The sequence below is a fragment of the Trichomycterus rosablanca genome, chromosome 10 (genome assembly GCF_030014385.1).
Source record: "Trichomycterus rosablanca isolate fTriRos1 chromosome 10, fTriRos1.hap1, whole genome shotgun sequence".
NCBI classification, from domain to species: domain Eukaryota; kingdom Metazoa; phylum Chordata; class Actinopteri; order Siluriformes; family Trichomycteridae; genus Trichomycterus; species Trichomycterus rosablanca.
The window spans coordinates 32,927,289-32,940,425 of NC_085997.1; the positions used below are offsets into that span (position 1 = coordinate 32,927,289).

Genomic DNA, 13,137 nt, shown 5'->3' on the forward strand with positions numbered 1-13,137 from the left:
TCCAGTTTGCTGGAATTTCATCACGGCAACTCAGAATGTGTCTGAGTTGTGTGTTTGGCACCCACATGTCTGTATGCACTCCCGACAACGTCTGAGCATGCTCCTGATGAGACGGTCTCCTCCCAGACCTGGATCAGGACATCAGTGAGCTTCTGGACAGTTTGTGGTGTTATTTCGTGGCGTCGGATGCACTGATTTAGAACGCCCCAGAGGTTCTCAATTGGATTCAGGTCTGGAGAACATGAGGGCCAGTCAATGACATCAATGCCTTCGTCATCCAGGAATTGTCTACACATTCTGGCCACATAAAGCTGGTGAACAGTGGTAGCTCAGCGGTTAAGGTACTGGGCTAGTAATCAGAAGGTTGCCGGTTCAAGCCCCACCACCGCCAAGTTGCAACTGTTGGGCCCCTGAGCAACCCTCAATTGCTCAAAATTCTTCAAAGGCTCTGAGAAGCTTCTCAGAAGAGTGGCTGTTGTTCTAGCTGAAAAGATCATATCAAGGTCACACATTTTAATACCATTTGTTTTTTAAATGGAACATCCAACAAGCTTTTGGTCAGGTGTTCAAATTACAGGGTGTGCGTTATATATTACAAATAAAGCCTTTAACATATACACTGATCAGCCATAACAATAAAACCCTGTTCTTCAATGGGCCCCCACAGGACCACCACAGAGCAGGTATTATTTGGGTGGTGGATCATTCTCAGCACTGCAGTGACAATGACATGGTGGTGGTGTGTTAGTGTGTGTTGTGCTGGTATGAGTGGAGACACAGCAGCGCTGCTGGAGTTTTTAAATACCGTGTCCACTCACTGTCCACTCTATTAGACACTCCTACCTAGTTGGTCCACCTTGTAGATGTAAAGTCAGAGACAATTGCTCATCTATTGCTGCTGTTTGAGCAATAGATGAGCACCCACGGGGTGCTGTTGGCTGGATATATTTTTGGTTGGTGGACTATTCTCAGTTCAGCAGTGACAGTGAGGTGTTTAAAAACTCCAGCAGTACTGCTGTGTCTGATCCACTCATACCAGCACAACACACACTAATAATATACCCAAATAATACCTGCTCTGTGGTGGTCCTGTGGGGGTCCTGACCATTGAAGAACAGCGTGAAAGGGGGCTAACAAAGCATGTGGAGAAACAGATGGACTACAGTCAGTAATTGTAAAACTACAAAGTGCTTCTATATGGTTAGAGCCAAAATACAGCAATATATTAATACAATATTATATTATTTATTTTTTATTTTAATCAACAGCTTAGTTTTGCTAAGGGTCGTATTAGGTCTGGTGTAGGGAAGAACAATAAAATTTTAAGCTGTGCATCAATAAATTAACTTTCTCTCTACTTCATTCAGGCTGTTAGAAGAACGAATAACACATCAATGTAATCTTATCATCTTTTAGTAATAACATAATCATGTGATTCAATTTCATGTCTTGAAGGTTTGAAATGCAAATATTTTCTACAGTAAAACATGGTTTATCTTTAATAAATCCTAAATAAGCATCACTGCATCAGCCTCCGCCGTCCATTTACTCAGAAATAATCACACACGCAGCCACACAGATTTTCCTGAAGGCTTCCACAACAGCTCATAAATAGTGTGCAGATGCAGGCACTTTCTGACGATGGTGTAATTACTCTCCTCTCCAAAAGCCCAGAGTGCATCTTCTTGTATATCACTCTATTATGCAAAGAGGGAAAAAAAAGTGACTGCTGATTTGGAAGAGCGTGTCTGTTCAGTTCAGATTAAGATTCTGCTTCATGTTTGCACTTCTGATCTGGATATATTTACTCAGAGTAAAATGCTGGAAAATGATGCATCTCATACAAACTGTATGGCGTACATTCACTCAAGTTAAACATATTTATAGACCTAGAATCCTCATTAGGTTTGTTCGTCCACATACAAAGATCAGGCATATCATTATGACCACCTTCCTAATATTGTGTTGGTCCCTCTTTTGCTGCCAAAACAGCCCTGACCCTTCGAGGCATGAAGTCTGGCACCTTTCTATCAGAACCAGCATTAAGTTCTTTAGCAATTTGAGCTACAGTAGCTCGTCTGTTGGATCGGACCACACGGGCCATACTTTACTCCCCACGTGCATCAATGAGCCTTGGCCACCCATGACCCTGTCGCTGGTTTACCACTGTTTCTTTCTTGGACCACTTTTGATAGATACTGACCACTGCAGACTGGGAACACCCCACAAGAGCTGCAGTTTTGGAGATGCTCTAACCCAGTTGTCTAGCCATCACAATTTGGCCCTTGTCAAACTCGCTCAAATCCTCATGCTTGTCCATTTTTCCTGCTTCTAACATCAACTTTAAGGATAAAATGCACTTGCTGCCTAATATATCCCACCTACTAACAGGTGCCGTGATAATCAGTGTTATTTACTTCACCTGTCAGTGGTCATAATAATAACATAATAGTAATATAATATAATAATACACAGAAGTATGTGTTGTTTCAGTTGATGGTCCAGAGTGTAAGAGGGCGAGGATGGATGAGGAGATTGATGATACAGGAGATGGAGACTACCACAGGAATGACCCACAGATAGCCATCTGCCTGGACTGTCTGCGCAACAACGGCCAGATGGGAGAGAATGTAGTTAAGGTTAGCCATGTAAGACTGCTGGACCTTTTTTCCTCTGTTTTTACCCTTTGTTCATCTTCAAATGAATGTTAAAAACTAAGATGTTTAGTTTAATGAGATAGCCTTTTTATCCCAAGCGAATGTCTCTCATTTCAAAGTGTGCTAATGCTTAATGAGACTCGCGGTTTTGAGAATGTCTTGTGTATGTTGTATCCTCCTCAGGGCTTAATGAAGAAATTTATTCGCTGCTCGACTCGTGTCACTGTTGGAACAATCAAGAAATTCTTAAGTCTGAAGTTAAAGCTTCCAAGTTCTTATGAGGTAACTACAGTGTGCATGAATAATAAACGTTCATTCTAGGTGTTTTTTTGACCATAGTTAGAACTGCTGACTCAAATTTGTATGTTTAGTTCAAATAATTCACCAGTAGACTCACTGGAAATGTTATTTGTATTCAGACCTGCAGTGTGTGAGAGCGTAAGTTCATTTGGAAAAAATCTGGAAAAAAACCCCCCAAAAATAGGAGCTCTCAGGCTACAAAAAGAAATTGCTTAAGAAATATCCTAAATAACAAAAATAAAACAAAAATATAAATGAATAAATGTATCTTATAGCTGAAACAATAGTCTTTAATAAGCACACAATACTATTGTGGTCCTAACACCTAAAAAATACCTAAAACAAAAGTGCAAGTGAATTATAGAATAGAATGCCGTTATTTGTCATACATACATATACACATGTACGGTACACCAAAACTCTTTCTTCGCATATCCCAGCTTGTTTGGAAACTGGGGTAAGAGTGCAGGGTCAGCTATTGTACAGTGCCCCTGGAGCAGAGAGAGTTAAGGGCCTTGCTCAAGGGCCCAACAGTGGCTGCATGGCAGAGCCGGGATTCGAACTCTAAACCATTCAGTATATATAGTGCTGTAAAAAAGTTCTTTAATTTGCATTTTTGTCACACTTATGTTTCAAATCATCAAGTAAACCCAAGTAAACACAAAATGCTTTTTTAATGACGCCTGTCAGTTTGTGACCTAAAGCTCAAGCACAGTTGGGTTATGCAGAAGGACAATAAGCGTTTTGGAGCTGCCGAGTCAAAGTCCTGACTTGAATCCCATTGCGATACTCGGGCAAGACCTTAAATGAGCAGTTAATGCTCAAAACCTTCAAAAACAATTCTGCAAAGCGAAGGGGGGCAGACGTCCTCTTTAGTAATGTAAAAGACTCATCAGAAATATCACAACGTTTGATTGCAGTCGTTACTGCCAAGTGTGGCACAACCAGTACTTATTCACATGGGTGAAATAGGCTTTGAATAAATGTGTATCTTGAATAAATGTAATGATCATTTAAAAGCTGCATTTTGTGTTCTCTCATGTTGTCTTTATCTTATATTAAAATTAGTTGAAACCTGAAAAACATTTAAATGTGAGAAGCAAAAATAGAAGAAATCAGGTGGGGGACAATACTTTTTACCACTCTGTATGGATGGTTTGTATTTAAGTGTTAAGTTAAAGGTGAATTAAGTATAATAAGTCAGAATCTATTTAAACACACTCTAGCAAGGCAGAATTAAATCATGCTTATGAAGTAAACCAGGACTCGATCAGATGTACAGTGGGGCCAAAAAGTATTTAGTCAGCCACTGATTGTGCAAGTTCTCCTACTTAGAAAGATGAGAGAGGTCTGTAATTTTCCTCATAGGTACACTTCAACTATGAGAGACAAAATGAGAAAAAAAAATCCAGGAAATCACATTGTAGGATTGTTAAAGAATTTATTTGTAAATTATGGTGGAAAATAAGTATTTGGTCAATAACAAAAGTTCAACTCAATACTTTGTAACATAACCTTTGTTGGCAATGACAGAGGTCAAACGTTTCCTGTAAGTCTTCACCAGGTTTGCACACACTGTAGCTGGTATTTTGGCCCATTCCTCCATGCAGATCTCCTCTAGAGCAGTGATGTTTTGGGGCTGTCGCTGGGCAACACGGACTTTCAACTCCCTCCACAAATTTTCTATGGGGTTGAGGTCTGGAGACTGGCTAGGCCACTCCAGGACCTTGAAATGCTTTTTACGGAGCCACTCCTTCATTGCCCGAGCGGTGTGTTTGGGATCATTGTCATGCTGGAAGACCCAGCCACGTTCCATCTTCAATGCTCTCACTGATGGAAGGAGGTTTTGGCTTAAAATCTCACGATACATGGCTCCGTTCATTCTTCCCTTAACACGGATCAGTCGTCCTGTCCCCTTTGCAGAAAAACAGCCCCAAAGCATGATGTTTCCACCCCCATGCTTCACAGTAGGTATGGTGTTCTTGGGATGCAACTCAGCATTCTTCTTCCTCCAAACACCACGAGTTGAGTTTTTACCAAAAAGTTCCATTTTGGTCTCATCTGACCACATGATATTCTCCCAATCCTCTTCTGGATCATCCATATGCTCTCTGGCAAACTTCAGACGGGCCTGGACATGTACTGGCTTAAGCAGGGGGACACGCCTGGCACTGCAGGATTTGAGTCCCTCTCGACGTAGTGTGTTACTGATGGTAGCCTTTGTTACTTTGGTCCCAGCTCTCTGCAGGTCATTCATCAGGTCCCTCCGTGTAGTTCTGGGATTTTTGCTCACCGTTCTCATGATCATTTTGACCCCACGGGATGAGATCCTGCGTGGGGCCCCAGATCGAGGGAGATTATCAGTGGTCTTGTATGTCTTCCATTTTCTTACAATTGCTCCCACAGTTGATTTATTCACACCAACCTGCTTGCCTATTGTAGATTCACTCTTCCCAGCCTGGTGCAGGTCTACAATTTTCTTCCTGGTGTCCTTCGACAGCTCTTTGGTCTTGGCCATGGTTGAGTTTGGAGTCTGACTGTTTGAGGCTGTGGACAGGTGTCTTTTATACAGATAACGAGGTCAAACAGGTGCCATTAATACAGGTAACGAGTGGAGGACAGAAGAGCTTCTTAAAGAAGAAGTTACAGGTCTGTGAGAGCCAGAAATCTTGCTTGTTTGTGGGTGACCAAATACTTATTTTCCACCATAATTTACAAATAAATTCTTTAAAAATCCTACAATGTGATTTCCTGGATTTTTTTTTCTCATTTTGTCTCTCATAGTTGAAGTGTACCTATGATGAAAATTACAGACCTCTCTCATCTTTCTAAGTAGGAGAACTTGCACAATCAGTGGCTGACTAAATACTTTTTGGCCCCACTGTATCTGCTCATCTGACCCTGCTGTGATTACTTACGTCGGGTGTGTTCTGTCCACAGCTAGATGTTCTATGCAACGGAGAAATCATGGGCAAAGATCACACCATGGAGTTCATCTACATGACACGGTGGAGGTTACGTGGTGAAAACGTAAGTTGTGTTAGTGTCTCTAAATCTCTTCTTATAGTCTAAATCTACAACATTTAATTTCCAGGGTGAAATTTATTAAAGAACTTTTTATATTTAGGGCCCTACTAAATTCACAGGGAAAATGTGCTTCATTTCACTGACCTTGTTTTTCAAAAATCACAGATTTCTCTGATTTTTAAGGAAAAGAGCCACATTTCACAGCAGTCATTAAATTACACTCATAAAAAGAGTGATAGAATAAATGGAAACTACAATACATCCCCGGGTCCACATAATTGGTTGGGAGTTTCTCACACTCAGTTACCCGAGTCGTGTTTTTAGCTGCTGTAGACTTCGACGTCTTGGACATTTTGTCTAACTGATTGCTAATGTAACGAGCATCTTTAGAGTTTGCTGAGTTTATATAGACAGAAATAAACTGTACATAGACACATTTTCAGGAGCAGAATACTTTACTGGCTTGTTCTTTTTAGCACAGGCTACACAGAGATGATCACATTTGTAGAGAAGCACACTTTTCTATTGACTGAATTGATTGAATCCTCAAAGGGACAAAATGCTCTCAATACATAAACAGATACATCAAGCACTGTCCGCACACTACAGCACAGAAAAGTGGTTATTGCCGTATGATTGCTAGGATCGCTTCATATTGCATATTGCGCCTCATATTTGATTTGGTTCGCGTAGCGTATGAAAATGTTAAATCGGTAAACACAAACCTAAAATGTTGAATTTCACGGCAAATTGCATATTTCACGTGAAACAGCTCATTTCACGGCCTGTGGAGTGATTTTCACTGCAGTGAATTAGGTAGAGCTTATCTATAATATTTGAGTCATTGTTTAGAGCTGTCCAGGCGCTCAGGTGATGCAGTGATAAAACACGCTAGCACACCAGAGCTAACATCTCACAAATTCAACTCTCAGCTCTGCTACCGGCAGGCTGGGCACCTACAGTGGGGCCAAAAAGTATTTAGTCAGCCACTGATTGTGCAAGTTCTCCTACTTAGAAAGATGAGAGAGGTCTGTAATTTTCATCATAGGTACACTTCAACTATGAGAGACAAAATGAGGAGAAAAAAATCCAGGAAATCACATTGTAGGATTTTTAAAGAATTTATTTGTAAATTATGGTGGAAAATAAGTAATTGGTCACCCACAAACAATCAAGATTTCTGGCTCTCACAGACCTGTAACTTCTTCTTTAAGAAGCTCTTCTGTCCTCCACTTGTTACCTGTATTAATGGCACCTGTTTGACCTCGTTATCTGTATAAAAGACACCTGTCCACAGCCTCAAACAGTCAGACTCCAAACTCAACCATGGCCAAGACCAAAGAGCTGTCGAAGGACACCAGGAAGAAAATTGTAGACCTGCACCAGGCTGGGAAGAGTGAATCTACAATAGGCAAGCAGGTTGGTGTGAATAAATCAACTGTGGGAGCAATTGTAAGAAAATGGAAGACATACAAGACCATTGATAATCTCCCTCGATCTGGGGCCCCACGCAGGATCTCATCCCGTGGGGTCAAAATGATCATGAGAATGGTGAGCAAAAATCCCAGAACTACACGGAGGGACCTGATGAATGACCTGCAGAGAGCTGGGACCAAAGTAACAAAGGCTACCATCAGTAACACACTACGCCGAGAGGGACTCAAATCCTGCAGTGCCAGGCGTGTCCCCCTGCTTAAGCCAGTACATGTCCAGACCCGTCTGAAGTTTGCCAGAGAGCATATGGATGATCCAGAAGAGGATTGGGAGAATATCATGTGGTCAGATGAAACCAAAATGGAACTTTTTGGTAAAAACTCAACTCGTGGTGTTTGGAGGAAGAAGAATGCTGAGTTGCATCCCAAGAACACCGTACCTACTGTGAAGCATGGGGGTGGAAACATCATGGCTGTTTTTCTGCAAAGGGGACAGGACGACTGATCCGTGTTAAGGGAAGAATGAACGGAGCCATGTATCGTGAGATTTTAAGCCAAAACCTCCTTCCATCAGTGAGAGCATTGAAGATGGAACGTGGCTCAGTCTTCCAGCATGACAATGATCCCAAACACACCGCTCGGGCAACGAAGGAGTGGCTCCGTAAAAAGCATTTCAAGGTCCTGGAGTGGCCTAGCCAGTCTCCAGACCTCAACCCCATAGAAAATTTGTGGAGGGAGTTGAAAGTCTGTGTTGCCCAGCGACAGCCCCAAAACATCACTGCTCTAGAGGAGATCTGCATGGAGGAATGGGCCAAAATAGCAGCTACAGTGTGTGCAAACCTGGCGAAGACTTACAGGAAATGTTTCACCTCTGTCATTGCCAACAAAGGTTATGTTACAAAGTATTGAGTTGAACTTTTGTTATTGACCAAATACTTATTTTCCACCATAATTTACAAATAAATTCTTTAACAATCCTACAATGTGATTTCCTGGATTTTTTTTTCTCATTTTGTCTCTCATAGTTGAAGTGTACCTATGAGGAAAATTACAGACCTCTCTCATCTTTCTAAGTAGGAGAACCTGCACAATCAGTGGCTGACTAAATACTTTTTGGCCCCACTGTATACGGACAATGATTGGATCATCCAATTGGATTTTATATAACAGGGGTCTTGATTTTTTATGATTGTATATAATGTGTGGCACACGGTGACTAAGTGGGTAGCACTGTCGCCTCACAGCGAGAAGGTCCTGGGTTCGATCCCCGGGTGGGGCGGTCCGGGTCTTTTCTGTGCAGAGTTTGCATGTTCTGCCCGTGTCTGCGTGGGTTTCCTCCGGGTACTCCGGTTTCCTCCCACAGTCCAAAGACATGCCGCTAGGCTAATGGGAGACACTGAATTGTCCCATAGTTACCTAGCCACTGGGATATCCCAAGCCCGGTTAAATAGGGAGGGTTGTGTCAGGAAGGGCATCAGGCGTAAAACCCACCGGCGACCCCTGACGGGAAGAAGCCGGAAATGCCAACCCCGTAACCAAAAAATGGGACAAAGGCTGAGGAACAAGGAGTATATTATGTGTGGCTGCAGAGATTTGAGTTTACAGTTTCAACATTAGCAAGCGTAATCCTAAACTGTTAAAAACATGCATTGTCTGTTTTACCACCACTTTATCCTGGTCAGGGTCGCAGTCTGATTTATTGGGTGAAAAACAGGAAACTCCCTGGACTGTTTTTAGTATCTCCAGTTAACATGACTACATGTATTGGGACTTGAGGGAGGAAAGCCCAGGCCCCTCTTGCTGTGAGGGCAATAAAGCTTCTGTTGCATCATGGCATTCCCTCATGGTGTGATCTACATAGGAATAAACTCGTGCAGCTCCTGGGTCGAAGGTCAGATCACACATGGCTATAGACAAGCACCCAGGAGTGGACTTTAGTCTCTTGACAGCAGCTGAGCTCATATATCTCACACATGATGTCTTAATGATGGTACAGAAGCTGGTCTGAGCTTCTGATGCTCGTCCTGTTTTCCCATCATGCCATACATTCCCTAGTCAGGATCTATTTTGGTCCAGTTAAATGTGACACACATTTATTTATTTATTTATTTATTTTTGCAGTACACTGAAATAAGGATTTGGTTTTAGGTACAGAAGGCAGGACTGAGTAGCTCGACGTATTTTTTTTAGGGTCAAAACTGCTTGCATTTTAGGGAATCTAATGCCTAGTTCACACTACACGATTTTTGCCCTGATTTTCGCTCACCGTCTGGTCGGCGCTAGATTTGTCGGCTCGGGAACAACTCGGCATTCGCTCGACGATCGAAACTCAAATGTGTGAACTACCCAACAACTCGATCTGAGCGGCTTGCCGAGCGCTCGGCAACCGAAGCGAGATTTCTAGCATGTCAGATATCTGGACCTGAGTTGCCCGACTGGCAGTGAGTGCTATGTCGAACAGCCAATGAAAACGCAAGATACGGTGTGAGGGGAAACGCAGGGGAGGCGTTGTGAAAAGGTGGGACAGGGGCATAATATAGTTTATATCAGAATACATCGGCACACACACAAGTTTTACAGTATTTCTGACATAACACCAACGCTGCATTGCAAAACATATTTATTAACCTAGAACTCACTATAGAACAATCCAAACCAAATCCAACTCAGATTCATTTATTTTTCCTACTTGATTTTACGCTGCACATCAGCGCATTAACAACTTTGATTGCTCGCTATTTGTTGATGTGCATTTTTGGACGTATTATCATTAAGCCCCTCGTCACTTCTTGCGTTTGTTTTCATGACAAAACGTAGTTTGGGAGACCAGAGAAGCTCGCCTGCTATTCCAGTTGGTGATAGATTGTGTAGTGTGAAGCCCCCTATCACCGATCAGTCGTGTAGTGTGAACTTGGCATAAGTTGTGCCCATAGTACAATTGTTTGCTTAATTCAATTGACCTTATGTTTACTGCTGTAAATAAGATAAAGACTTTATTGATCTCCCCAGGCTAATTAACTCGTTGTATTAATCTTAAACATTTGGAAAAGTAATAAATAATAATATTGACCAGAGAACTAGAATGTATTTATGAAATAGAAAACATTATATAATTGGACGAATGTGCAGATGGACAGACGGTAGATTCTAATTACAGCTTAACTCTCTAAATAAATATTGCAGCCAGTTGATTAATGATTTAAATACCCTATTAAACAGATGAATAACAGCGAGTAACCCAGCATGCTTATAAACAAACATTGATTGAATTTGCTCAGCTCCAGAATCTTTGGTCTTGAATATTTGGAATTAATTACTTACTGTCTTAACCGATTATCCAGTTAGGGTTGCGGGGGGGAGGGGGGTGCTGGAGCCTATCACAGCTTTTCAATGGGCGCAAGGCACACAGTAACACCCTGGACGGGGCGCCAGTCCATTGCAGGGCAGACACACACACACATTCACCTATAGGGCATTTCAGTGTCTCTAATTAACCTGACTGCATGTTTTTGGACTGTGGGAGGAAACCGGAGCTCCCGGAGGAAACCCACACAGACACGGGGAGTACATGCAAACTCCGCACAGAAAGGATCCGGACCACCCCGCCTGGGGATCGAACCCAGGACCTTCTTGCGGTGAGGCGACAGTGCTACCCACTAAGCCACCGTGTTGCCTGGAATTAATTAGCATAAAGAAAAAATATGAATTTTGAATAAACGATTCCTTTTGGCTGCTCCCGTTGGTATCCAGTGTGGAATTCGAACCCCTGGATCTCGAATACATTGTATCGAGTCTCAGCTCTGCCTGCCGGCTAGGCTGAGCAGCCACATGAACAACGATTGGCCTGTTCAGATATGGGCGGGACTAAGCCGGATAGGGACTCTCTCATAACTAATGCAATTACGACCTCTGCTGGCTGATTGATGGCGCCTGCACAGAGACGGGAAAAGAGTGCTGTCAGGGTGTGTCTCTTTGTACACAGTGCTGAGCTGCACTGCACTCGTCAAAGTGTAGGTGATAAGATGCATATGGCATGCTGCCCACGTGTCGGAGGGCGCGTGGGTTAGCTTTGTTCTCCTCAATCAAAGCAGGGATTGGCATTGGTGGAGAGGAAGCATGACGCAATCGGGCAATTGGACACGCTAAAGGGGAGAAAACGGGGAGAAAATGCATAAACAAAAATATATATTAAAAAACAAAAAAATAACATTTGTGTTGTTTGTTTTATTAGGATTTTTTTTTTTGTGCAATCCCCCCCCCCCAATTTTCTTCCCAATCTAGTCGTATCTAATCACCCTGATTGCGTTACGCTTCTCCTCTACCGATACAGCCCTCCGCTGCTGACTGAGGAGCGCCGCAACTGACACACGCCCCCTCCGACACGTGTGCAGTACCAACTACATCTTTTCACCTGCACGAGGCGAGTTCATATGCAGATCAGCTTTGTGTACAGAGAGCCACACCCTGATCGGCATTATTCCCAAACTCTGCGCAGGCTCCATCGGTCAGCCAGCAGAGGTCGTAATTGCATCAGTTATGAGGAGTCCCTGGTCCGGCTTCCCACCCTGTATGAACAACAGCCAATCGTTGTTCATGTAGGCGCCCAGCCCAGCCGGATGGCAGAGCTGAGATTTGAAACGACAGGTTTAAAAACCCAGCTCTGGTGTGCTAGCGCAGTGGTCCCTTATTACCGGGCCGCACAGAAAGAATGAATAATTAAAGATCGCTAGTAAAGTAGTTTTCACTGCTTCTATTTCGGGTGTTATTGTCTTACTGTCACCCCTAGGTGGGAGCAGCGCCTTGTTGCAGCAAAAAATTGTTTACATAATTTGTAAGCAACATTATTAAATCCTCCCACCCCCGCCGGTCTGTGAAATTATATCTTATATGAAACTGATGTTTTGCCGCTGCACCACCTGAGTGCCTGTACAGTTTTATTAGGATCTTAATGTCATGTTTTATACTTTGGTTACATTCATGACAGGAACGGTAGTTACTCATTACACAAGATTCATCAGTTCACAAGGTTATATCGAACACAGTCATAGACAATTTAGTATCTCCAATTCACCTCACTTGCATGTCTTTGGACTGTGGGAGGAAACCGGAACACCCGGAGGAAACCCACACAGACACGAGGAGAACATTCAAACTCCACACAGAAAGGTTCCGGACCGCCCCACCTGGGGATCGAACCCAGGACCTTCTTGCTGTGAGGCAACAGTGCTACCCACTTAGCCATTGTGCCACCCCATTTTTTGTTGTACATGAAAGAGGGGCTGGATAAACCCCTAAATATTTTATTGCACAGTAATGTGGGACATAATGGCTTATGTTATGTTCTTTATGTTCTTTATGCTTTATGTTAAATAAGCAGGTTTAAGGGAATATTTAGCTAAAATACATTCTCACGTTCTTCTTGTTAAACACTAAAATAATTTATTGCTCTATTCATTGCTCTAATGTACTTGGTATTGTACATAAAACTGGTCAAATTAGAATCTGCAGTCTACACATTTCATCAGCGTTAAAATGAGACCTGTAGAGTAGATTTACACTGATCTGGTTGTTTTGTTACTCCAAATATACAGCAGGTTTATACAGTGCATTTTTATTAATCTCTATTGAACACAGTTTAGATGGGACAGATGTAGCCTACTGGGTTACCAAAAAGAAAGTTATGGGTTAAAATCCTGCCACGCAGCTACTGTTGGACCCTT

General features: G+C 42.6%; 1 protein-coding gene across 3 annotated transcripts in view; it reads left to right on the top strand.

Annotated features, from left to right (window-relative positions):
• The window catches only part of pcgf5b (polycomb group ring finger 5b), a 49,140-nt gene that overhangs the window by 32,358 nt on the left and 3,645 nt on the right, over nucleotides 1-13,137 (top strand). For 2 of the 3 annotated variants that reach the window (XM_063003840.1, XM_063003839.1), the window contains exons 6-8: nucleotides 2,494-2,648; nucleotides 2,841-2,939; nucleotides 5,898-5,987. In XM_063003840.1, the coding sequence (XP_062859910.1) occupies nucleotides 2,494-2,648; nucleotides 2,841-2,939; nucleotides 5,898-5,987 (344 nt within the window). The remainder of the gene's footprint in view (nucleotides 1-2,493; nucleotides 2,649-2,840; nucleotides 2,940-5,897; nucleotides 5,988-13,137) is intronic. The other variant, XM_063003841.1, reaches the window with a different exon arrangement.